At 33.9% G+C, this 26,348-nt stretch overlaps 1 protein-coding gene across 4 annotated transcripts; it reads right to left on the bottom strand.

Annotated features, from left to right (window-relative positions):
- Positions 1-329: 329 nt before the first annotated feature.
- Rock2_2 (rho-associated protein kinase 1) lies at positions 330-26,122 on the bottom strand. 4 transcript variants are annotated; one of them, XM_011183453.3, is made up of 13 exons: positions 25,934-26,122; positions 23,273-23,710; positions 13,334-13,479; positions 12,228-13,253; positions 11,245-12,164; positions 10,250-11,174; positions 10,007-10,161; positions 9,785-9,910; positions 9,547-9,710; positions 9,287-9,471; positions 9,114-9,219; positions 8,612-8,845; positions 330-3,299 (listed from the first exon to the last, which is right to left on the bottom strand). In XM_011183453.3, the coding sequence occupies exons 2-13, from the start codon at positions 23,293-23,295 to the stop codon at positions 3,164-3,166; spliced, it is 4,146 nt and encodes a 1,381-aa protein (XP_011181755.1). In that variant the 5' UTR covers positions 23,296-23,710; positions 25,934-26,122; the 3' UTR covers positions 330-3,163. The 4 variants fall into 4 exon arrangements, with proteins under 4 accessions (XP_011181755.1, XP_054086849.1, XP_011181759.1 ...); XM_011183457.3 differs by lacking the exon at positions 330-3,299 and adding an exon at positions 4,831-7,544; XM_054230874.1 differs by lacking the exons at positions 23,273-23,710; positions 25,934-26,122 and adding an exon at positions 18,750-18,793.
- Between the last annotated feature and the right edge of the window lie 226 nt (positions 26,123-26,348).

Genomic DNA, 26,348 nt, shown 5'->3' with positions numbered 1-26,348 from the left:
TTCAATAAATTGCGAGATTATAAAATGTTCGGTTACATCCGAACTTAACCCTTCCTTACTTGTTTAATAGATACATTTTCTGAACTTACCTATAAAATGAACAGTTGTGATGGTTCTATATATTGTAAACAACAAAATGCTGTGGATTTAGAACTCAGTGGAGTCTTTAATGGACTGAACTGGCAATGACATCTCTAGATCGCAAACGGTCCTCCATGTGACTTAGACCATATATGTTTATTCTTTTATGAGTAAATTAATGAAAGAACTCTCAAGAATCTCGAACTATCCATTTTAAGTTTAAAACAAAATAAAACAACAAAAACATATATTTTCTTACAAAATTGCATGCGATTTATTGCGCTTGAATCTAATTGTATACAATTTCATATAAACGGTCGCGCTAACTACCATAATACGATATGAAATAACCACGATAATGATAACCACTACATATGTATGTATTTAAGAATACGATATTGCAAAAGTTTTAAGTTTACAATTACTTGTATGTCCATATGCACATAGTACATATGTATGTACAAATGTATGAGAATATATATATATATATATATATATGGGTTTTCCTAAGTAGATTTATTATTAATGTACAAATTGTATAAATTAACAACTAATCAAGGCGTTTCGCTTATTCTTTTATTATAATTTACCTTATTGATTACTCTTTTTTTTATAGATCAATAAACTAGATAAGTCATAGTCGTAAAGAAAGGTTTGTAAATTCAATAAAGTAACATTGCTTAAGTAAGTATTGATTTGTGTAATTAATAATTCTAATGGGTGATATGCTCACAGCTGCTGCTGACATTTTCATTTTTTTCTTCTTTAGTATTTACATACAAACATATGCTATTTGAAAAAAAAATTACATTTTTAAGTAACATTTTTGTTAAGTAAACCTTCATACAACTAACATAAGAGAGCGGGCAACAGAGTTAATTATAAATATTGACGCAATAATCGAATGAAATGATGAAAAATTGGAGAAATAAAAAAAAAAAGAAATAAACCGATTTAGAATGAGGCATTCTCAGAAATGAAACTCAAAAACTAATACAACTTAACCCATCATGACTTACAACTTTGAATTCAGTTGAGTTGTCAGTTGTACATTTGTATTACAACTTCCATTAGTTGAAAGTGGGTCGTAACGCAAATCTAAATGTGAGCTAAGTTCATCAGTACATATTGGTTTTAATACACAATCTAAATAGGTTGTTTTTGTTTTTAAATTTTTGACTAAAGCTCAGATTACACCACCAAGTATTGAAGTACGAGAACTTAGCAAATTTGTGAATCGTTCTCAACGTTTCCTTCCTACATATATGAAATTCCGGCTTTTCCGAATTTTTCGGCATCACTAAGTAGATAACTGTCCAAGTGATCTCTCGAACGGCAATCAGTCACGGAACTTAAACTAACCAAATTTCATCCCTGATTTGATTTGCTTTGCTATGTTTTGTGTTGTGGAACTCAAGTAGTTTCTATTGGGGTAATATTTTTGCCACGAAAAGAAATATTACATTGAGAGTTGTTTTTAAAAACTTTTATAGTTCACTAAACTAGGTTCCGACAATTTATATGGGATATCACTTCAACTAAACTTAAAAAATTCAATATTTCCAATATAGCACCTAAAAGTATGCAGACATTTTGGTTAATTATTTCAGAATTCAAAAACAGTAGGGAATTTCGAAATGTTTGTTTTGGATTCAAATCCAGTTTTGTATAAAGAACATTCTGTAGAAATTATATTTCAAAGGTTAAGTTCAGGAACCCACTTTTAAAATGAAAATTAGTTCGAAAGCGAATGATTGAACTTAAAATATAGTAAATTTTAATTTTTAGCAATTTTTGTGGTCGAAATATAGTGCCTAGAGGAGTAGTAAATTAATTGTATAGTCGACTTAGAGACACATTAGACTTGAAAAGATATTACAGTTGATTGATTTTTTTTTTCAAATCTACAACTGCAATATTTATAAGTAAAATAACTTATTGACTGTTTAATTAAAAAAAAATAAAATTCAACATTTTTAAAATAAACTTCTTGAAAAATTTCAGGGTTCACAATTTGATTGTGTTGTTGCTTTTCATGTTGTATTTTGTTTTTGATTTATTTTTTTTTTTCTTTACAATTTGATTGCTTAGTTGGCTTTCCGATTGATAGAATACGCTTTTAGCGTTTTGATTATAAATGCATTATTTATTGCTTATAAGCTAATTAGGAATGTTATTGCATTAGTAAATAGTATTATTTATTATAATTTATTTTTTTATAACTTTATTAACATTTTTTGATATTTTATACAGTAAGTATAGACTGTTTTCTTTTATAATTTATATAAATTTATTAAATGTATATACTCGCATATTATCACTAAATGTATAAATATATATAGTTGTGGTATATATATGTTACTAGCATTACTTGTATTAAGTGTCGTGATAACTAGAATTCAAAATAAACCAAAATTTTCTGTTTGAAGTTTTTATATTAAATTTTTGTTTGATAAATTTATTTTCCGTCATTTTTGCTAGTGCAACATTTATAGTAATTTAATAAATAACAAATTAAATATAAAATAATTTTATTATATTTTTTAATCATTATTTTAAATTTTTTTTAAATAAACTTAAAAAAATTATTTCTAAATTTCACAAATACAAATGGCAAACATTTTTTATTACTAGAATTATTAAGTACAAAAGCTTAAGCAACATCAACATAAGCTAAAAACAAGTAACAACCTAAGTGAAAGTCAAAAATTATAAATTTCAGAATATTAATATATATACAATTTATCGGTACAAAGAGCATCCCTACAATGTGCGCAAACCTACACGAATGTTTTTTTTTAATTTAATTTTGATTTTCTTTTAAAAGTTGTTTGTCTTTGTGATTTACGCTAAACAATATATTATTAATAATATACATATATGTATTTTTTCATTAAATTCACACGCTAATCGGCGCGTATGGCTGTACGAAAGCGTTTTATAAAACTGTTGCGCAGGCGATTTGATAGTCTTATTAGTTGTTGTTGCTGTTCCGCAAAATTACTGCTGGACCACACCACACACCACATTTATATGTTTTTGTTATTGTTTTTTTTTACAATAACAATTTGTGCATTTTGTTTCATTTGTTGTTGTAAAATATTGGCGGTTGTGATTTTTGTCGTTGCAATGACAATGGTTTTGGTGGCGGTATCGGCGGTGAGGAGTGCCGGTGTTGTGATTGTTGTGACGTTATTGACGGTTGCCATTTCAGTCGACTTTAAGACGTTGGAATTGGGGGAAAATTTAAATAAAATTTAGTGAAAATTTTTATGAAAATAAAATATGTAAGAAATGATAAGCAAAGGTGGTTATTCACAATGCATTGCATGAGAGCAAACAATTTAAAGCTTTCTTATTTTATAAATACAAGGAATATGAAAATGTAATGGCATATAATGGAAACAATATATTTAAGACAAAGTGAGCAATATTTCAAGCATTTTTACAGATGTATTTATAAATATACATATATGTGACCTGGTCTACGGAAAGGGGGCGTAGGTGTCAAAAAATCAATTTTCACCTTTTAGTTGATTCGGATGGAAGATGAGATGCTTTTCCACGTGATAGAATCCAAAAAAAATATTTTTTTGACACCTAAGCCCCCTTTCCGTAGACCAGGTCACATATATCGTTAAACAAGCTAAATTTTTAGAAAGTATTTATGAGAATATTGAATAACGGTATCTTGAAAAAACATTGTTTTCGTTCGTATACTTTTCCTCTCACTTTTATGATTTTATTTTTGGTTTTTTTTTTCGTAAACAATTTTTGGAACACCTTGTGAATACCCTTTGTGATATGTAAAAAAAATATAAAATTTCGAAATATTAAATAAAAATAAAACTAAACATTTAATATTTTATAAATTGTTTTTTTATTCTTTACATTTGTTTTTTATGTTTGTCTAATTTTAAATTAACTGAAATAATATATTGTAACTTGTACCTATAAGTACTGATTTATATGGAATATTAACTTAAAAAATAGCAATAATGTTTAAAGTTTTTTTTTGCGAATTTCGAAAAAAATATAAATAAAAACAATTCGTACATTTGAAAAAATTAAAAAAAAGAAAAGAAAAATAAATAAAGCAATGCAAACAACACAACAGCAAGACAAAGGTTTGAAGAAAAATTAAATTTTTTTCTTAAAAAAAATCGAAAATGTTTTTTTTAATTTAAAAATATTTTTTTACTTAAAAAAAATTTCAAAAGTTTCGAAAATAATAAAAAATGTATCTAAGCGAAAAAGTTTCAGTGTTGTTTTTAAAACATTATTAAGCCAAGAGAAAATTAAATTAAAATTTTTTATTAATTTTTTTAAATTTTGAAATTTAATTTTTTTCAAATTGTAAATTTATTTTTTTCAAACTCAAAAGCACTTACGCTTCATTTACTAAATCATTTAATCATTTGCTGTTGGTCGTAATGCAACGGAAAGCTGCTAGTTTTTCGTCAGTCGGTGTACATTTAGCTGCTTTAATTTTTCTCATTGTATTAAATATAAATTTTTTTTTGTTTACAAAATAATTTTCTTACAAATTTCAAGTTTTCATCGCATATTTCTAATTTTTGTCTCGTCTTTTTTCGTAAATTTTAATATTGCTTTTGTTTGTTGCATAAGAAATTTTCGCTTAAGTATGTATGTATGTATTTTCATTTCAAGTAGGCATTTTCAGTTTTTATATTTAGTTGATTTTTTTTTTAATTATTTTTTTTTTGTTAATTGATTTTTTCCGTATTATTTTTTGTTTTGACTTTGCCACTTATTGGTTTAATCTTTGTTAATACACAGTTTGCCACTTAATGTAAGCAAACATTTAATTTAAATAAAATAAAATAATTTACATGTTATGTAACTAAAGCATAACAACTTACACTAATGTCCTATAGAATGAATGTGTTTATATAATACTTATTATGTATATTTACTTTTAAATAATAAGAAATTAACATTAGTATGGAATTAACTGCGCATACTCTATGCGAAGAGCTATCTTTTAAATACATATTTTTATAATAGCTAAGTTGAATTTGTTGTTGGAAAAAACTAGTTTCGTATACGTAAATTATAACGTAAAAAGTATACGTATATGTATATATATTTATTTTTGTGTGTATATTAGAATGTGTTTGGAATTAATTGAAGTTTTTAGTTGTAAGAAGCAGCAAATAACAAATATTAAACTGACTTAAAGGTTATGTTTTTCAATACTCGATTTTTTAATTGTTTCTGTAATTCAATTATTATTTTTCAGCTATAATTTAGTAGTTGAAAGTTAGCGGCCTATGAAAACAAAAATTTTGATATTATAAGTTAAAGTTAGCTTTCGAGCATTTTAAAGTAAAAATAACTTTTAATTAATTTTTTTTTTCTATTTACACATATTTATTAATACAAAATTTATTTTGAGAAATGTAGCGGCTGCTAATTAAATAGCGTAAGAAAATATTTTTTGTCGAAAAATTTTATTTTTTTCAAAGTTATTAAATTTTTACTTCGAAATACTCGCTCGATTTCTTAATATTTTTTCTTCGAAAATTTAAATTTTTTTTTCGAAATCTTTTAATATTTTTTTTCGAAAATTTTAAATATGTCTTCGAAATTTTTTATTTATTTCTTTAGAAATTTTTAAACAAAATTTCATTTACATTTTATTAAACAAATTTGTTGATTTATGAAAAACAGCTGCTCATAACATTTTATTACTAACTCGTAGGTGCTTAAAATTTGCACTTTCCAGTATACAAAATATAACAAAAAAACAAAAAACGGTTTCTTCACGCCAATAGCATTAATTATTTTTTGTCTTTATTATATCGAGCCTTTACCGCCATTTTAGCGTAAGCGACAAAAACCAAACTTTACAGGAGAAGGTTTTTTTTAAATACTTTTAACCATTAATGTGTTAGTAATTTAAAATTTTTTTTTTTTCAATTATATATGTAAATGTCTGAAAAGCATTAATGTATGAGAAATTTTAAATTACTACCACATTAATGGTTAAAAGTATTTAAAAAAAACCTTCTCCTGTAAAGTTTGGTTTTTGTCGCTTACGCTAAAATGGCGGTAAAGGCTCGATATTATATTAATAAATATTTTGAAATAAAAATTTGCAAATTTTATGAAACAACAGTTATAAAGTAAGTAAATTTCAAATTGTGTTTACTAAATTTGGCGCTCCAAAAGGTTTATCACTTTGTTAAATCGGCTTTAAACTAGTACTAGAGCAATACTATAACCGAAACACCGTTATATTTCATTTTTTTTTTAAGTTTGGCAATGATTTGTTGGTGTGCTACAATAGTAAAAATGTTTTTGTTATTTTTTTATAATTTTTTTTTGTAAAAAATTTAATTTTTTTTGTAAAAAATTTAATTTTTTTTCTGTAAAAAAATTTATAAATTTTTTGTTATTTATTTTTTGGTTTTGTAAAAATTTACTTTGATGCACAATTTTCACATATTTTTATTTTGAAATTAATTTTCTTTTATTTAACTTTTCATACATTTTTCACACGCTGCCTGCAAAAAGTCAACTGTAAATATTTTATTTTTTTTGTTTTTAATTTTATAACGCTATAAAAGCAAATTACTTATGCCACTACTTACGTAATACTAAATAATAATTATAATATTAATAAATGTATAAAAATTTAACTTACATAACGATGCACTAAGTTAATCTTATATATATGTATATGTATGTTTGTATGTATGCATTACACATTTTTTGCTTTTAATATACGGCATTAGCATACAGGAAGTTATTTATATGTATGTTTGTATGTATGTAAATTGGCGACCAAAGTGGATATGACAATTATATATGTAAATATGTAAATATTACTCTTGTTCTAACACAACAACTCAAACATAATAAATATGATATGGAAAGTTATTACATTTACCAGCAAAGTAAATTAGTTTCTGCTGCTTCTTCTTCATACTACAGAGTTCTATGTTATATTATGTATGTATGTTTGTATGTACAATATGCATTTTCGCACAGCATGTAAACATATATAAGAGCATATATGCTTTAGTGAAAGTATATAACGACAAATGCGCGCCTAGAACTGCGTGTGTGTATGTTTAAACTAGTAAAAACTAATATACAAGTATATAAATTCATATATAAGTTTAGATATGCAGCAGCAAATAAGTTTCGTGTTATGTTCATACAGACAGACATTGTTTTTGTTGTTATTTTTTTTTGTTTTTCTGTCAACACACATCTCATACAACACGCATCTATCTCGACTCGACTCAACTACTTATATGTATGTATGTATGTATATACTATATATATGTCTACATATTTGTCTTCTATAAAATATATTGGAATTGTGGATTGCTTGATTAGCGGATCACTGCTTCAATGAAGAATTAGCTGGTAGCGTAGCGGATCTTTGTACGTTAACTGCGTATGGCTTGTAAGCGGAGCGCGTCGATTGGCTGCGCCGGCGCACAGGATGAGGCACAATATGTGGGTGGAGGGGAGGCGTACAGAATGCGATAGAGGTGAAATGAACGCGATGGTCGTATATATATATGGAGGCGTTAGGATAGTAGCAGAATGATGGCGATATGTTGGTTTGGTGATTGTTGTTGATAGATGATTGATGGTTACGATTTGATAGCACAGTCAAAATATTTTTGGAGGAATTTTGTTTGTTGTCGTTTTTTTTTTGTTTTTGGAGGATTGCGGGTTACAGGTTACACATTTGCATTTACCAAAAATTGTTTTTTTTTTTTGCCAATCAGTCAATGCAGTCAGTCGTTAAGCAAAACACACACGAAAATAAAAGTAGAAAAAGAAATTGAAAAAAAAAACATGATTTTAGTATAAATATTATTTGCATGAGTTCAATAAGTATGTATGTATGCTGTAAATGTAATTACAAAACATTAAATATTTGCATGTGTGTAAGTACTAAGCAGTAAGTTGAAGGCATGAATGTTGCAAAAAATATTCATATATGTACATATGTATATAATTACACTATACGACAAAATTGACTCTTTTACTTTTTCCGATTTTCGAAGTTAGTTTCCAAAATCGAAATATTTGAACACGAAGTTCGAAAAAACGACTTTTTTTTAAATTATTATTAAATACTAAAAAATGCAAAATATAGATATAACGACAAATCTTCTTATTCAATGATATACACATAAGTATTTTTCGAAATACTCGAAGTTCGAAAAAATGACTTTTTTAAAAATTATTATTAAATACTAAAAAATCCAAAATATAGATATAACGAAAAATCGTCTTATTCAATAATATATACGTAAGTATTTTTCGAAATAAATTTTTTTATTTTTTTCGAAGATCAAACTTTGACCCTTCATAGCATCTGTCATATTAGCTTGACGAAAAAGTCGAAAATCGGAGAATATAATTTTTTTACTTGACTCAATCTCCCAAAAAAAAAAAAGGAATTTGGTCCAATACCCAGCCGATTGTTGTACAGTGTTATCTACTATAATAATTAATTAAAAAGTCTGTGTGGGCTCACCTTGGCGATATTTTGCTGCCATCACCGCCGCCACTATTGTTGTTCGATGACGAGTTAGCCTTGTAGCCGAACTTCTGTATGCGCTTGGAGAGACGTGTCACCCACAGATGTTGCTCGTCGGGCGTGCCGGCCAGCAGCAGCATTTCTTTGGCAGTATGTGGATCGTGGTGCAGTTTGCACGGCACCAGCAGATCATTATTGTCTACATGCTCCTTGTGGATCTTGTTGCGGCAACTGGAATGGAAAGCAGTTTTTAGATAAATTTACGAGAGCAACAAAAGAAGATATTTCTAAAAATTTGGTAATTTAACTTTGAATTTCGAATATTGCTATGCTTTATTCGAATTCGAACTTTTATTATTACTATTTTCACTTTGAATTATTGATTTATAAATTATTTCATTTTATTTCTAACAGTACTTGTGTTGGCGCCTAAAAGTATGCTTTAATTTTTTAATAATGCAAAAACAATATTAAGTAATTTACATAAATATACACTCACCGTTTACATTCATACGCCGCTGGCGGCTTGAACATGTGCCACAATGGTTTTGTACAGACCTCACAGGCCGTTGGCATATGATACGTTATGTGCACGAACTCGTGACCTAAAGCAGAGAGAATGGAATAACTGTAAATAAAAGAGAGACAAAACTCTAATTTAAGCCAACACACCTTTATACATAATGGTGCTGGGCCGTTCGTCCGCCAACAACTGACTAATATCCAATTGATTTTGTTCGTCGGGACGACGCGCTTCGCCCTCACCGGCATAGAGTAGCTGGAAAATGCGTGGTATCTCTTTGGCATCGGCGCGTATCACATCACCCTGCGTCACAGAACGCACGTGGAATACTTTGCTGCAAATAAATTAAAGCAAATAAAATAATATTTTATTTTTTCTATGAAAAAAAGAACGCCTCGTGCGCACTCACCTTAAGTCTAATATAAGCACAGGATCGATTGTATTCTGTTTGTCGATTTCGGTATTGTAAAAGATAATTTTGCGCGATGACACAATCACATATTGCCGCTTCCAGCCGTGACGGCGTATATTCTGCTTATTTGGCACACTCAACCAGCCCTCGAACACCGAGTCCTAGCATAAAACGAATAAATATAAATTAATAACAGCACTCCATAATGTTTACAGTTAAGATATTTTAGACTTACAAGCACCTGGGTGTCTTCGGGATCATTGTCGGCTGATGACAGTGAGGCGGTTTCATTGAGCTTCGACTGCAGCTGCTCGATTTCCGTGGCTTTGCAGTCGATTTCCATTTGTAGCTTTTGCTTGATCTGCAAAGAAACGTGATTGTATAAATGTTGTGTTCTTCTTACATGCTTAGAAATTATATTAAGAAGAATATTAAGAAACAACACGTGTAGACTCACATGACCGTCTTCGATGATCTGACTCTGCACGTCTTGCAGTTTGAGCGACAGTTGGTTGTACTTCTCGCGCTCTTGTGAGAGCTCTTGTTGCAGACGACGCATTTCCTTCTCTTTCTTACGCAACTCGGCGGATGAGCGCGCTTTGCCTTTTTGTTCTGCAATAAAAATTAAAAATAAAATCGTTTAATAAATATTTTTTGGAATTTTCGTATTGCACAAATCGCCTAAGGATAACCGACTCACTTTGCAAGTCCGTGTCGCGCCGATTCATCACTTCCGTCAGCTTGTTCACCGCGACTTGTTTCAGCAGCATTTCGGTTTGCAGTTTCTCCTTCAGTTTGGCGAGCTCTTCGTCCTTGCTGACACGTAGTTGCGACATATCATCTTGCAGTTTCTTTTGCTGTTGCAAGAGTTCGTCCGTTTCCGTGTTCTTCTGGTTCAATTTCTTGACATACTCGGTTTCGGTTTCCTTCGCTGTTGACAGAGCCGCTTCCTTCGCTGCCAATTCATTGCGATATTTGGTCATGAAGTCCTTCAACTCAAACTCCTTGATTGTCTTTTCCTTCTCCAAATCGGCGACAGTCTCTTCAGCAATTGACCGTGCCAACGCTTCGGAGTCTGCACGCGCCACAGCCACTTGCACTTGGTGCTTCAGCGATGTGCGTTCCTCCTTCAGATCTTGTATCTCACGACAACGCTCCGATATCTCTTCGCGATGCTCGTTTGCTTGCGTCTTGTAGAGGCGTGAAAAATACTGTTCGGCTTCGAGTTGATCCTGATATTCGCGCTTCAAGAGAATCTCCTTATTCAATGTGTTTTTGATTTGTGAAATCTCTTCTTCGAATTTGCGCTTAGCCTCGCGCAAGGAGCTGACTTCCTTTTGCAGTTGATTTTCACGAGATTTCAAGTGCGCCACCTCGCTGCTCTGCAAACTGAGTTGGGATTTCAGTGTGTTCTTTTTGCAGTTCTCCTGTTCGATCTGCGCCTGCAGCGCCATGACTTTCTCCGTCTCTTGACGGCATTCACCCTCGAGCTTTTGCAAGCGTTGCTGTATCTGACGATAATCCACCGACAGCATGCTCAACTGCCGCTCCTTCTCTTGTGAATTTTGGTCGGCCTTAATGCGCGCGGATTTCTCCTCGTTCAGCTTGGTTTGTAGCGCTTTTACCTGGAAAAAATAGAGTAAATAATAATTACTTGTCTTTTGACTAAACTTTAGGATTTGTTAACAAACGCACCTCCTGCAGATTCGCCTCTTCGCGGCTTAGCATACGCGACTTCTCGGTCTCTTGGTGCGCTTTCACTTCCTGCTGATAGCGACTCTGCAAGGTTTTGAGCTCAAAGTCCAGACTAGCATTCGCCTTCTCCAGATCGGAGATCTTTTCGTTTAACACGCGATTGTCCTCGTGCGCTTGCTGCTCGCGTTGCGCTACGCGTTCCAAGTCATTCGATATGGTTTGCAGTTTATTCTCGGACTCCTTCACCTGCTCCTTCAGCTGCGAGCGGGAATTTTTCTCTTGCGCCAGCAGCGCTTGCGTTTCGGCCACTTCTTGCTGCAGCGCTTCCTTTTGCGCATGTAACGTGGCATTCAATGCCTGCGTTTGCGCCAGTTTACCTTCCAACTCCTGCTGTGACAGACCCAATTCGGCCACTTGCTTCTTGAGCTTCTGCACGTGCTCATTCTCGTTTTTGAAGTTCTCCTCCATTTCCTTCAGCTGTTTCTCCAGCGTGACGATCTTCTCGTTGTGATGCAGATTGTTGTTCATTTCGCGTGTGCGTATCTTCTGCTCGTTGTCCAGATTGCGCTGCGCGTCGGCGAGCATTGTCTCAGTCTTTTTACGTTGCTCTATCTCCTGCTCGACTTTTTGCATGGCCACTTTGTAGTTGTGTTGGCGAAGTGCCAAGTCTTTTTCATACTCCGAGGCGATGCGCTGTAATTCAGCTTCACGCTTACTAATCAATTCGATTTGTTGACGCAGCGCTTTGTCTTGCTTCTCCAGCGTTTCGGAATGATTTCGCTCGCGTTCGAGCAGTGCTTCGAGCCGTTTGATTTCGTTTGAATTGGATGGACGATGTCGGTGATTGTGGTTGGCGATCGTATTCGCCGACTCCTTCGCCTCGGCGTCGACCGTGTCGTTGGTGAGCAACTGGTAGTCGCCTGCAAAGTAAGAAAATGTTAACATTTTTGTTCAACATATTCACCACTGTCACTACTACTCACCTGTATACGTGAAGCCAATGAAAGGTAGATGATTGCCATCAAACGATTTCGGTGTGGGAAACACCTCCTCCGGTGACTCGTCGCGATCGATATCCTCGAAGTTGCGCGTATCGTCATCTGATGACAACTCGGGCACTACTGGCGGCACACTGTCGCGTATATTGTCAAACGTCCAAGTGTCGTTTTTGAAGAACGGATGCGCCTTGATTTCGTCGATGCCATGGCGCCCCAAACGCTGTGTGCGATCGGTGAGGAACGCGCGCATCAACGATTTGGCGCTCTCACTAATCTCCACCTCTGCGGGGAAGCTCAATGAGTTCTTGTGATCCATAATTTTGCCGTACGTGCCCACAAGTGAGTCGGCGTAGAATGGTGTGTCGCCCACAAGCATTTCGTAGAGAAAAATACCAACCGACCACCAATCGCACTCGCGCCCGTACTCATTATCTACACCCTGCGATTGCAACACCTCAGGACTAATATAATCCGGCGTGCCGACAGCATTACTCGACACCACCAAGCCATTGGGACCCATGCGCATACAGGTGCCGAAATCGGCCAACTTTAAGTGCCCGTGATGATCGAGCAGCATATTGTCCGGCTTCACGTCACGATGCACAAACCCCATATTGTGGATAGTATCCAGCGCAAGCACAACCTCCATCGTATAGAAGATTGCCCACTTCTCCGGTATCTCATACATGGACATCAGCGAGACAATATCGCCACCGGGCATATAATCCATGACCATATACAAATATTTGGCGTCCTGAAATGCGAAGTGCAGTTGCACGATCCAGTCTGAGTTGGCGTGCGCCATAATGTGACGCTCCTCCCAGAAGAAGGCTGAGTCGGGTCGCTTCATCATTTCGAATTTGGATAGCCGCTTCATGGCGTACACTTGCCGCGAGGATTTATGTCGCACTAGTTGCACCTCGCCAAAGGCGCCGGCGCCGATCAATTTGATGAAATCAAAATCTTCGACATTCATACGCAGCTGGCAAATCTGCTTTGACACCGGCTTATCTGTAATGAAAAAACGAGTAAAAGAAACAATTAGCTCCGTGCGCCAACACATGTAGGCAATTGTTGTTGTGTCGACTTACATTTGCTGGCATATTGCTCGATATTCTTCAGACGCTTCAATGATTCATGATCACAATCGTTAACCAGCGCAGTCACTGTGTCCAGTAGGCAGTCGATATTGCAAATACTGTGTGGATCACGCATCTCACGCTCCAATGCTTGGGCGCTACAAAATGAAAAAAATATTAATGAAATTAAAAAATTATTAAAATAAAAATTATTAATGAAATATTACAGACGTGAGTAATAATATCATTGTTAGTATGTATTTCGTATCGGCTTAATTTTACTACTTTCCTTAAACGTTTTCTTATCACAACATTAAAATTTGCCTTTGTATGGCTTGTAAACAATAATTCAACAGTTCTTCAAATATGAAACAGCAAAATTTCGCATGAATTAAGGAACTAATTGGATTTACCATTCAAAGTAAAGTACAAAGTTTGTTAGTAAAGAGAAAAAAATACACATTTTGAAGAAAAAACAATATTTATATATTAGTCATTACATATATACTAGGCGCCACCCTGTGTACATCCTAATTTTAGTCTTTTAAAATCTCAGTTAATAATTTCGCTTATATTAGTTAGCATTTCACTCCGTTTAAGACCTTATTGTAATCCTAGATATTTCTGTTCCCTTTACACATTTGATCAATAGCTCCTAATTTATTTGCTTTGGTGACCACCCTGTCATAGAATGCCTACAAAATTACTGCATAGCCATACATTTATTAGTCATAAGAAAGTACAGCGATAGTTTGTACAACAAATGCTGTAAATAGATAAATATTGACAGAAACACGTATGATAAAAATAAAATAAAATAAATAAATGAAAAATTAAAAAAATTGTAAACATTGTTCCACGGCAGACAAAAGCGATGAACGAGTAACTTTGTGAACGAATGTGCAACAGTTACCGGCAACTCGACGAAACGAAACAAAAACGCAAAGAAAGCCGGAAGAGTTTAATGATAATAAAGAGAATGGGGGGCGCCATCTATATCAGTCCACATAGTGAATCATTTTATTTTATATTGTATTAAATAACACATTGGTGGAAAAAACATGCTTTTTAATGGTGTTTTAAACTGTTTACTTTCTATGGATGTTTACATTATTAAAATGAACGAGCAAATTTACGCGCACATAAAAAATATATTTAGAAACGTACAAGTGGTCAATTTTAGCTTTTTAATTTATTTCCCAAGCAAACCGCAACCACCTTTTAAATAAATCTATTATGTGTGGTGCGGTTTTGCGCCTTTAAATAAACAACTAAATAATGGTACGGATTTTTCTCCTTATTATTTCTGTGTTTTGATGCCTTTGTATATATTTTTAATGCAAACAATAGCGAGTGCTCCAATTTAGTTCAAATAATGCAAAGGAGCAACAATATTGTTTTATGAAAATAATACAATCAATTTCCCGCATATTAACGTAGAAAATATTATTAGTAGTCTCCAACTTAAGCTGTTGAAAACTTAAAATCTTTTTATGCTAAATCCATTTAAATCATACACATATTACCAACTGACGTGTTGTTTTGCTTGTAGCATCTGTGACAAATGACAGTCTCGCCAAACTAATCCACAAATTTATAAGATCAGAAAATATCCGCACATTTTCACAAAACTAGGAAAATCGGTGTATAATACGTTTGAAAATCACTTCCGCCAATATTAATAGTTGTCATGAGCGACAATGACAAGCACAAGCAAGCCATTAAAATTATTAGAAGTGAGAAGTGCCAATGGATAAACATTGTTTTAGTCTATTGCTAAATAAAAATACATTGTTGTGCATTATTTGTGTACTCAGTTGGCGGTTAGGCGTCGACGGTAGGGAATTGCTCATCAATAGTTTGCAGCTGCAAGCTGAGATCGTTCCAATACTCTACATTTTCCATATGTGCGCAATGACATTTTCCTAGCAGAATTTTAAACATCAAAACAGCTGTCGTGGCCGTGTTAGGACTGCAGGGGAATAAACTGTATGGCTCAGCGATTCCCAAACTTTTTCAAAATTTCAAAAAAAAAGTTGAGTTGAACCTTTTCCTTTTCATAATAAAAATGAGAACAATACTCGAATATTGAATTTAGGAAAAGACTTTAGCTTGGAGCCAAATGAAATTGTCAAGTTTGGCCCCCCAAACTTCCTTATATCCATAGACGTATCATAAAATAGGTCTACGTCACTTCAAATCTCTCAAGGTCAGACCCATAGCACTAAAACTCATAATATAATTAAATATTTTTAAAACAACTGCAATGAATTTCCCCGTGCGTTAAACCCATTTTCGAGCAAACTTAATATTTTTGACATTATACATTTGTCAAAACATGTGTAGAGACTCATGTACGTTGGTGCATACATAAATAAGACGACTGAACGTGCGCATATTCTTTGAAAATGTGCCAAGTAATCGACTGCTGTAATAATTTTTTGGCAATTTCCCCATTTGGCCGCATTTATTGCTGGACATTTTCGCACAAGTCGCACACAATGAGAAATTTAATTTTAGTAGGTTAAATATGTTTTGCTCTTTGATGTTTTTTTCTCTCTTTTCTTTGTTGTTGTTGTTTTCTTTTTTCAACTTTCGTTATTAATGCATTTGTTGTTAGCTGAAATTAATACTTTTTTCTTTAATTTGCAAACATTAAAATTTCAGCAGACGCTTGTCAGCAATAGAAAACATTTAAATCTTTGAATGAGCAAATGGTTGGTTGGTTGAGAAAATTTTTATGTAACAATTTAATGGCGTTGATGTGTTTATATTTTGGGAAATTGCGACATAATCCCATATATACGAGTACATATGTATTTTTGAATGCATATATACTGTATTTTAGGTGATTTGGTGGAGACAATTTTAGTTCAGAGAGGAATGTCTTAAAATTTTCAATTCTATTCAAATTTAATCCAAACTCAGTTATAGTATAGTTGATCCTAATGCTTTGTTGATTTGACTATCACTTTTTAGAAAAATTTGTGAGATCTGATCTGCACTTACATGATCCATGAAATTTCCGGGATGTTTAATAGATTGAAATTGTTCTATTCCCAAGGAAATTTCAAACTCTCAAAGTTTGTATATTCACCTTCAAGTCGCCTTTGAAGAGTTTGTAGGGAAGGTTGTCTTATTTTTTCTAATGATTGGATGCCCAAAATTAATACGGGAGTGCTGATTCTCACTTTCAATTGTGTCGGGATATTTCTTAACATATCTCAAATAAGTACCGGGTCACCCCTATTTTGTTTTCATTGAAATCGAAGCTCGCGGGAGTTTATTGGATCTCTCGTGGGCTTTTTTTATATAATTTTTTCTAACCCTACGAAGAACGTGGAATCATTAATGCATGCTGAATATTTAGAACTTCAAGCACACATTGTACCACCCTCGTACACTCAACGGTTTTCTAGTTTTAAATTGTACATTCACAAGTAATTGGCATTCAACACACATAATTTAAAAATTCAAATTGGCGATAACCAATTAAAAATTTGGTGCGTTAAAATCACATACTGATTGCCATATTGTTCCTACCAGCTACATACACACACACACTCAGCTTTTGATGGACACAAATTTCGGCGAATAATCTAGCACAAAGTATAAATCACACGCTATCTTAATTTGGATCGGTCACAAGTAAAGTTTTTAATTTAAATTGCAAATAAACAATTTGCGTAACGAGTTAGGCAAATTAATACAGCTCGTTGCAAGTAGCGACGACTTGACGAATCAATAAGCAAAACAAATTAAATATGTTATTTGAATAAGTTATTTAACGCATAAATAGCTTTTTTTATAACTTTTGAAAAAATACAGAGTCGTTACATCACACGAAAAGGACCCATCAAGTATAGTCGAGTATAGAAGCGACTCGCTGCTAAACGTTAGCGAACAATTTTTAACTTTTAAATGCATATTTGCGAATTATAATAATGAAAGGGATTTGGAAAAAAAGGAAACGAACTGAATTTTACTTGAAAGCAAATTAAATCAAATAAAATAAAATATTTTGACCCTTAAAAGCAACAACACTAAATTACATACATACATTTATGTAAGAATACGAAAATTGAAGCATATGAAGTAAGAACACAAAAACAAATGCAAATACCATAAAAATATCTGTGCATTACCAGCCTAATAGAGTGGTACGAAACGACTTATTTATCAATAAGCGCGCTCGTAAGGTGTGATTTCATCAGCGCCCGCCTGTGTTCTCCGTATATAACATATTGGGGTTTAAAATAATGCATGTTGTTGTAATATTACTGCCAGTCTGAAGTGTCTGAATGTGATGTGTTGTGCATACATACATATATGAGTAGTTATGTTCAGTGACAGGACAGTCAGTTATCAGCGACAAAACATGCGCAAACACAAGACAGTAAAAGGCATGGCATACAGCAATAAACACACAAGCAAACCTCCAGCATAACTCATAATAAATAGAGACGCCAATTGAAATTGAACAAATTTCAAAGCTCTATGAAAAACCAAAAATAAGAATATCGTATATGTATCTACGTATGCGAGTTAAAAAATCGTCAAAATCTATCATTTTTGGTGCTGCTGATGGCGATAAATTGGCGACAAACAACCATAGGTGACAATAACAACATCACTGAAAACATGACGAAATCACAGTTAAAAAAAAGTATACAACAACAAAAAGAGTAAAAAACGAAAACATATAAAACACAAAATGAATGAATAAAGTATTTATAAAGCACATATTGGTAATCGACAACTCACTGAGCAATTGAAATGTGAAAAAATATAAATTTTAAGAATAACGACATTATTACGACTAGAAGATAGATAAACAGTAAAAAAAAATTGCTGAAGTGTTTAGTTACGAGGGTTGTTCAATAAGTGCAAAGAAAGAATAAATGAAAGAACTTCGGACTTAGTTAAGCGCCAATTATAACGTATTTGACATATTTATGATTCTTCAGCAACAAATTGGACACAATAAACCGTCATGTAACCCGATCTCATAATATTACTTATAGAAGGAGCAACAATGAAACTGTGAATCGATTGATCAGCAATCGAGCACAATATACATGATTATAAAGGAACACTATTGATCAATGAAACGAAATGAAACTTTAGTTGGCGACACAATTAATAAACACCCAAAAGTGTTAACTCCCACTTGGGCAGGGTGTGCCGCCATGACAATTCGTGCGCAAATTGGGAAAATATTTCAAGGTCGCAATCAAAATGCCAGCGTGGCGCGCGCGTACAAAACACATGCAAAAAGATGCCATAATTTTGTTTTATTATTTGTATAATGTGTGTACATTTATGGAAGTGTTACTGTTTTGTTGGTGTTGTAGATTTTTTAATGCACAACACAGAAAAGCGCAAATAATTTATGATTTGATGCCAAAAATAGCAATACGAAAATTACCGCTCATAATGGCTGACGTTGGCAAACATTATTATTAGTATTAATATTAATATTATTGCACGCGAAATGTTTTTAGCGGCAGCAGCAAGCAGCCAAATAATTGTATATACAATAAAATGCTTTTTAATTTTGTTTTTTTATTTTTTAATTTTAATTGAAGCGCACGCAGATTATCCAGTGTGTGGCAGCGGCATTTTAATCACACGATTTCAGTTAATTGTTTGTTTATTTCGGATGCGTTGCATAAATAAACGCACGCCGCCGCACGACGAAGGCGCCGCACAGCACCCAAATGTAATGTGCCACTTGGCTGGTTATGATTTGGAGCAGCAGATTTAGGGCGCGAATACGAGGCAAACGAGGCGAGCCGAATTCACATTTGCTGCACCACACACGCAGCTCACACGCGATCACGCAATGGCTTGCATAATTTTTATTAATTTTTTGTTTTACAACATTTTATTTTACATTTAATTCAATTCAATTTGAGTTGCTTTCTACGCACGCGTAAACACTACAAAATGATAAAATTGAATGTTTCACTTTGCATTTTACATTTTCATCTGCGTTTTTTTATTCTATGTGAGAAGGTTAAACAGCGTAGGCAAACACTTGTTGTATATATTCATACAACTTTAATTCCGACTATCATTGCAGCTATTCACCACGATCACTAGCAGCGCTGAGGGCGGCGTGCCATGCGCAAATGCGTTAGAGACCTGTCGTCCGGCCAACAGACCGATCAGCGCCCGTTCGTGCAGTCAACACACCAAAAGTGACTCAGTACATAGAGCGCGTAGCAGCGCAGCTAGAAGACGTCATTTACAAGTTAGTGTAGCGCTTGCGCAGCGCGCCCAGTTGAAGAGCGAAAATTTGTCAATTGTGCTCGGCCAGCTTCTCAGTCCAGTGATGTTTTGTATTTGTTGTTTTTTGTATTTTACTTAGTTTTCAATTTAATTTGTATCCAAAAAGGCGACATTTATTAAAAGGCAAAGCCAGTGCCGACGCATACAGTGTTGCCACTATGTTAACACAGTTTTCACAGTTCTTAGGCCGGAAATGCATAGTAGGGATCTGAGAAATCTCCCCTTAATATAAGGATGCAAATTTTACTCGATGCGAACTGTTGGAGATTAGAAGGGTAAATAATTTCCTTCTTGATATTAAGATTGAATCCTTGACATCCACTTCTTCATCATGTCTTCACAGAGGAAGTTTGAAACTTTTTAAGTACGTTTGAGCGTCAATAGCATCTAACCTAACCTTGTTAATTTTAAACTTTTTACTAAAAATCCGTTAGAGACAGATTTTTGAAAGTGGCAACGCTAGTCAGAATAGCAATTATCTAGCTGCGCGTTGCTAACACCGCTGTGCATTTTTGTTGGTGCTCAGCGCGAATTTTTCGCATTCATTTTCAATTTTATTGAAACCTTTTATTTATCTCTCTATGCGGCGTTCGTCGGTGGGTGCCAAACTTCGTGGCCATCACCACAGGCCAGCTGGTGGTGGTGATTGTGTTGGCCGTTGCCCAACAGCGTTTGATTGGTCCCGCCGCTCATTTGCGCTCACACGCTTGTCACCAAACGCACCGATCCATTTTGCTGACTGACTGGACTTCGATGCGACAGCAGCACAGCGGCATACTGCTATAATGACAGTCGGTGTTCAGTCGGTAGCGCTTGTCCAAAGTAGCGCGCGTCAGCGATTTTGTTTATTTTTTTTGCGCTTGCTTTTGATTTCATTTTATTCATGTTTATTTCGTTAATTTGGTTTTTATTTTGGTTTTGAAGAATTTGTTCAGCAACATTTGCTACAAATTTTTGAAAAATGCATTTTCGATGTACAATAACTCTTTTGGTTGCCCGCTGGCTGCGATGCACATAACTAACTAACTATAAAGTGTAGTGTTCGATCGCTACTTTATGTACGCGCGTGTGTGTGTGTGTATGTGAGTGCCAGTTGCAGTGTATGCAATTAGTTGATGCGCGAGCTATTCGCGCTTTAATAGTCTTTTACACCGACATTGCGAATTATGGAAAGAACAAAATGCCGAAAAAGTTGCAAAAGTCGAAAAAGTTGCAAACACCGCAACTGTTTACCTGTTATATACGCGTGTGCAGACCATTTGTGGTTAGAGCTTCCATATCATTTTTACCTACATCCACACACCTCCATAAATCTCTATAGAATGTTATGAGCACGCTTGGCGCATATAAAGGGTGATTTTTTAAGAGCTTGATAACTTTTAAAAAAAAAAAAACGCATAAAATTTGCAAAATCTCATCGGTTCTTTATTTGAAACGTTAGATTGGTTCATGACATTTACTTTTTGAAGATAATTTCATTTAAATGTTGACCGCGGCTGCGTCTTAGGTGGTCCATTCGGAAAGTCCAATTTTGGGCAACTTTTTCGAGCATTTCGGCCGGAATAGCCCGAATTTCTTCGGAAATGTTGTCTTCCAAAGCTGGAATAGTTGCTGGCTTATTTCTGTAGACTTTAGACTTGACATAGCCCCACAAAAAATAGTCTAAAGGCGTTAAATCGCATGATCTTGGTGGCCAACTTACGGGTCCATTTCTTGAGATGAATTGTTCTCCGAAGTTTTCCCTCAAAATGGCCATAGAATCGCGAGCTGTGTGGCATGTAGCGCCATCTTGTTGAAACCACATGTCAACCAAGTTCAGTTCTTCCATTTTTGGCAACAAAAAGTTTGTTAGCATCGAACGATAGCGATCGCCATTCACCGTAACGTTGCGTCCAACAGCATCTTTGAAAAAATACGGTCCAATGATTCCACCAGCGTACAAACCACACCAAACAGTGCATTTTTCGGGATGCATGGGCAGTTCTTGAACGGCTTCTGGTTGCTCTTCACCCCAAATGCGGCAATTTTGCTTATTTACGTAGCCATTCAACCAGAAATGAGCCTCATCGCTGAACAAAATTTGTCGATAAAAAAGCGGATTTTCTGCCAACTTTTCTAGGGCCCATTCACTGAAAATTCGACGTTGTGGCAGATCGTTCGGCTTCAGTTCTTGCACGAGCTGTATTTTATACGGTTTTACACCAAGATCTTTGCGTAAAATCTTCCATGTGGTCGAATAACACAAACCCAATTGCTGCGAACGGCGACGAATCGACATTTCACGGTCTTCAGCCACACTCTCAGAAACAGACGCAATATTCTCTTCTGTACGCACTGTACGCATTCGTGTGGTTGGTTTAATGTCCAATAAAGTAAACTGAGTGCGAAACTTGGTCACAATCGCATTAATTGTTTGCTCACTTGGTCGATTATGTAGACCATAAATCGGACGTAAAGCGCGAAACACATTTCGAACCGAACACTGATTTTGGTAATAAAATTCAATGATTTGCAAGCGTTGCTCGTTAGTAAGTCTATTCATGATGAAATGTCAAAGCATACTGAGCATCTTTCTCTTTGACACCATGTCTGAAATCCCACGTGATCTGTCAAATACTAATGCATGAAAATCCTAACCTCAAAAAAATCACCCGTTATATGCGCGTACAAATAGGCATTAATCTAGATTTGGTTTAATTAACTCGTTGTTTGCCGATAGTGATGAATTGCAAAGCCATGGGGGGTTTCAACATAAACAGAAATATATATATGTACATATATTGGCAACAAATTGATAGAGGGTGGGAGATGCTTATATGCATCAAAATATCGCACATACAACTGAGTTATATTTACTAAAAAAACACTAAATTGTTAGCAATAAATTAATTCATTAACATCAGCAACTGTTAAAGTCCTGTACCTGTCAATGGCTGTCAAAACCAACGAGAGCGAATACGTGAAACCCACTTACGTTGTTTAGGTGTGGCAACCTTTTTCTCGTTTATTTTAAATAAATAAAGTCAAAAAGGCATATCTTACAATAGTATCTTAAATTCTTCAAATCTACTGATTTGAGTTAAATTAAATGTTTAATTATTAAATCGTGAGAAAATCATTCGCTTAGTTAAATTGCTTAATTTGCACATTGCTAAGCCAGAATTTTTGCGCTTGTGCTGAAATGGATATCTGCTAAATATATACAAAGTATGTCCGAGATTAGGCAAGTGTGAATATAGATTGGTGAGGTGTGGCAAAAGTGTAATACTTGGCATTGTTGATCAAAAAAAAATAGCTAGCCATTTAGGAATATACATTTAACCAATTAAATTTAAAGTCAAAAGACCGGGCTAATCAATGTTGTGAATTAACCAAATATATTTTAATTTCATGATACAAAGTAAACAAATATAAACAAAACCAGTGCCAATTTAATTGAAAAATCGTAAATTTAAGTTGAGTAGCATTGTTTAAGCTTAAATTTGTCATCTGCACTACTTATGGCTTTATTATATGAACACATTACAGTCGGTAGTTAAAGTGAACTGTTTTTTTTAAAGTCTCAAAAATTATTTGTTTTAAGAATAAAAAAGAAAAGAAAATAAAAAATATTTCCTAAAATTTAAACAATTATAATAATAAAGTAAAATTGCTCACCGTCTCTTCCGTTCCTCATCCATAGTGTCTCGTTTGATATGTTTGCTCTGCTGTTGTATTTGATTCCAGGCGATTTGCTTTCGAATACACACAAATAAAAGGAATTATTTTAATTATTGTCTTTGTTGTGTTACTATCGTTGTTGTTATTGTTGTTGCTTTTGTTTATCGTACACACTGTGCTCCACCGCATAGTCGCATCAGTTGCACGCTTTTGCATTGGATTTCCACTCGTTGGCGGCGTTTGGCATTATCATTATAAATATTATTTTAGACAATGCTTTGGGTGCTGTGCGACGTGTGTTGTGGGGGGCAGCAGCAGCGACATTAAAACGTATTGTGCATACGAAACGCACTTCCGCCACAAAATTTGTGGCACGATAGTGAGTAGCTGTTATAACCGTTGTACAGGGAATTCTAAGACTCCAGACTTAAGCTCCTAATAGCAAAACAAAGTAAATATAAAAATAACTTTTAGAGCAACTTTTTTATGTATATACATATATAGGTCGTTGTCCGTCTTACGTCTATTGTTATATATGTATATAGGCGGCGACAACTTTTTGCTGCTTTCAACAAATGACAATGAAATGTGTCTACTTATTCACCACGAATTTAACCTTTGCAGGCATTTTATCACTCAAATAAGCGATTTTTAACACTTCCGACAATTTGTTGCGTCACTTCACTTCAAAAAGTCTCTTTGCTATTTTTATTTTAAAGCGTTTTTGTTGTTACTAATTTGTTGTATAGTCGTGACTTTTCACTATTGCAAACATTATTTGATCGCTTTTGGGTGATTGTCTTCATGGTTCATTATTGTTTGTGTTTTTTCTCGCCATCGGGTTGTGGTTTACGCTGGCGCATGCTTAATTTGCTCTTTATCCCTTCTACCAGTGCTTATAGTTTTGTACAATTACGTTTAATGTTTTCTAACGACTTTTTATTAAATATGTCATATGCTATTTGCTTGTATTTGATAAGTTAGACACTTTATTGCTTAACATTCTCGCCACGGTTTTCAATACAATGGCGGTTTTTGTTACTGATTTACTTCAGTTGTTATTTTGTCGTATATTGTGCTTTCTTTTTTTTATAATTCCTCTTTTTAAGTAGGTTCGCCGATAAGGCAAACGATGCGTGTATCTAAAGTGACTTCGTTTCGTGGATTACGACAGTAATCACGTTTTGGAATGAAATCTATTATTTGGCAGAAATCCTATAAAAGAAAAAAATTAATTATTTATCTGAAAATATAGTAATATCTTTAACATATAAAGTGTCTAACTTTTTAAATAATAATAATAAAGAAAGTGAAATTTGCTTGACTTTAATATTTTTGACTTTAATAAAAGTAAATTGCTTTTTACCAAATATATACGAAAGAAAAAATAAAAATAAATATTTTGATTTGGTAATTGAATTCATAGAGGGGTCAATCAGGGTGTAGTTAAATGAATTAAAAAGATTGACAGTAATATTTGTAATTCATGTATTCAATAACAAAAAAAATTGCATGTAATCATAAAAATTGTAACTATAACCCTTTAATTATGACAAGTCGCATTTCCAAATGAAGATACAAATGTACAATAAGTATTTATATCTGCCAGAGCAAATTAATAGGTACAAATGTGAATATTTTATTTAAAATATTTGCATAAATTACCTGCAAACTCAGCAGTTCCAGCGTAGTATTAAAAAGCACTGCCGAGCCGACTTAAACAAACGGAAGACAATACTGCAACACAAAAGAGACAAGAGTCAAAGTCAGTCAGTCGGTGGGCCACTCAGTTATCAAAACCAACAGAACGACCATTCATTCCGGCAGCCAGACAGGCAAGCGTGTTGTAGACGCAAGACGGACGTTAGACGTAGAACATGCATATATGTACGTACGTAAAATGTGAATAACAAAAAGATCAGAAAATAATAGAAAAAATAAATAAAACCGAATTGCGAACAACGGAAAATACCAAATGCTCCACAGTTTGCCTGTCGGACTGCCTATAAGTTCGTCTTGTTCAAATGCTGAATCGTTTGTTTGAAAGGTGTCGCAGACGTTGGAGGCGAACTGATGAGGTCACGAGACGTCGCTAAAAAACAAGCACAAGCACAAGCAGAGCAATAGCAATGTACACGATGCGTTGCAATTACGCGGCGGAAACCACTTGCGGAATCTAACTTCCGAACGAAAAACTAAGTATGCCTTAGTAGTTTGGATGCGTTCTACATTTGTTTATCATAAAACTATATTGCTATATAAATTCCAACTTTCACATACAACGTTGTGCTACACTTTTATGGCTAACTTTTGAAGAAATCATCGTCAACAAAAGCAATACCACTGTTAAATTGAACTAAGAATTCCGTTATTACACCAATTGGCCACAATAATTTTTTTAAACTTTGCTAAACTTGCCTTCATAAGTTATTAATTTCCATATAACACACATTCACTTTTATTCACGCTTGCTTGCGCCGAATTTGCGTACGAAGTTTGCAATACAAAATTCAATTTAACAATTTTCTTTACTTCATTTTGGTATTTCAGCACTTATTCTTTTACACACTACTTCTTTTCTTCTTGGCTTAACAGCGAGTCACTGTTGCTTCATCACCGATTTACACCAAAGAAAAAACACTTGAGTTTCTATTTTACCTTGTTGAACTGTTGTATTTTGCACGCCAACACGTTTTCGCGAAGAATATCTATTGTATTTGGAAGTTTTAAAATTTCAGAAATTTAATGTTTTTGAAGAATTATTAAAAAGAAATCCGACGGACAATGAAAATATCTGTTCGCCGTCTACTTTGCATCACTTTGCATACACACTCACACATATGCACGCATACGTCAGCGGCGAGTAGATGAGAAAAAGTCAAAAACACTATTACCAATGTTCCACTACAGAGTTGCAATTGCGAGAATAATTTTCATTTCATTCATTCAAATCTATTACAATATTAAATTAATAATAAATTTTAGCAACAAATATATTTAATTACAGCAATTCTATAAGTTGTCTGTATGCCAAAGCTGTATTTTTATTAATCATCCGTAACAATATATACGT

This window comes from Zeugodacus cucurbitae, chromosome 5 (genome assembly GCF_028554725.1).
Source record: "Zeugodacus cucurbitae isolate PBARC_wt_2022May chromosome 5, idZeuCucr1.2, whole genome shotgun sequence".
NCBI classification, from domain to species: Eukaryota; Metazoa; Arthropoda; class Insecta; order Diptera; family Tephritidae; genus Zeugodacus; species Zeugodacus cucurbitae.
Note: the sequence above shows the minus strand (reverse complement) of the source record. Positions and strands in the feature narration are given on the sequence as shown.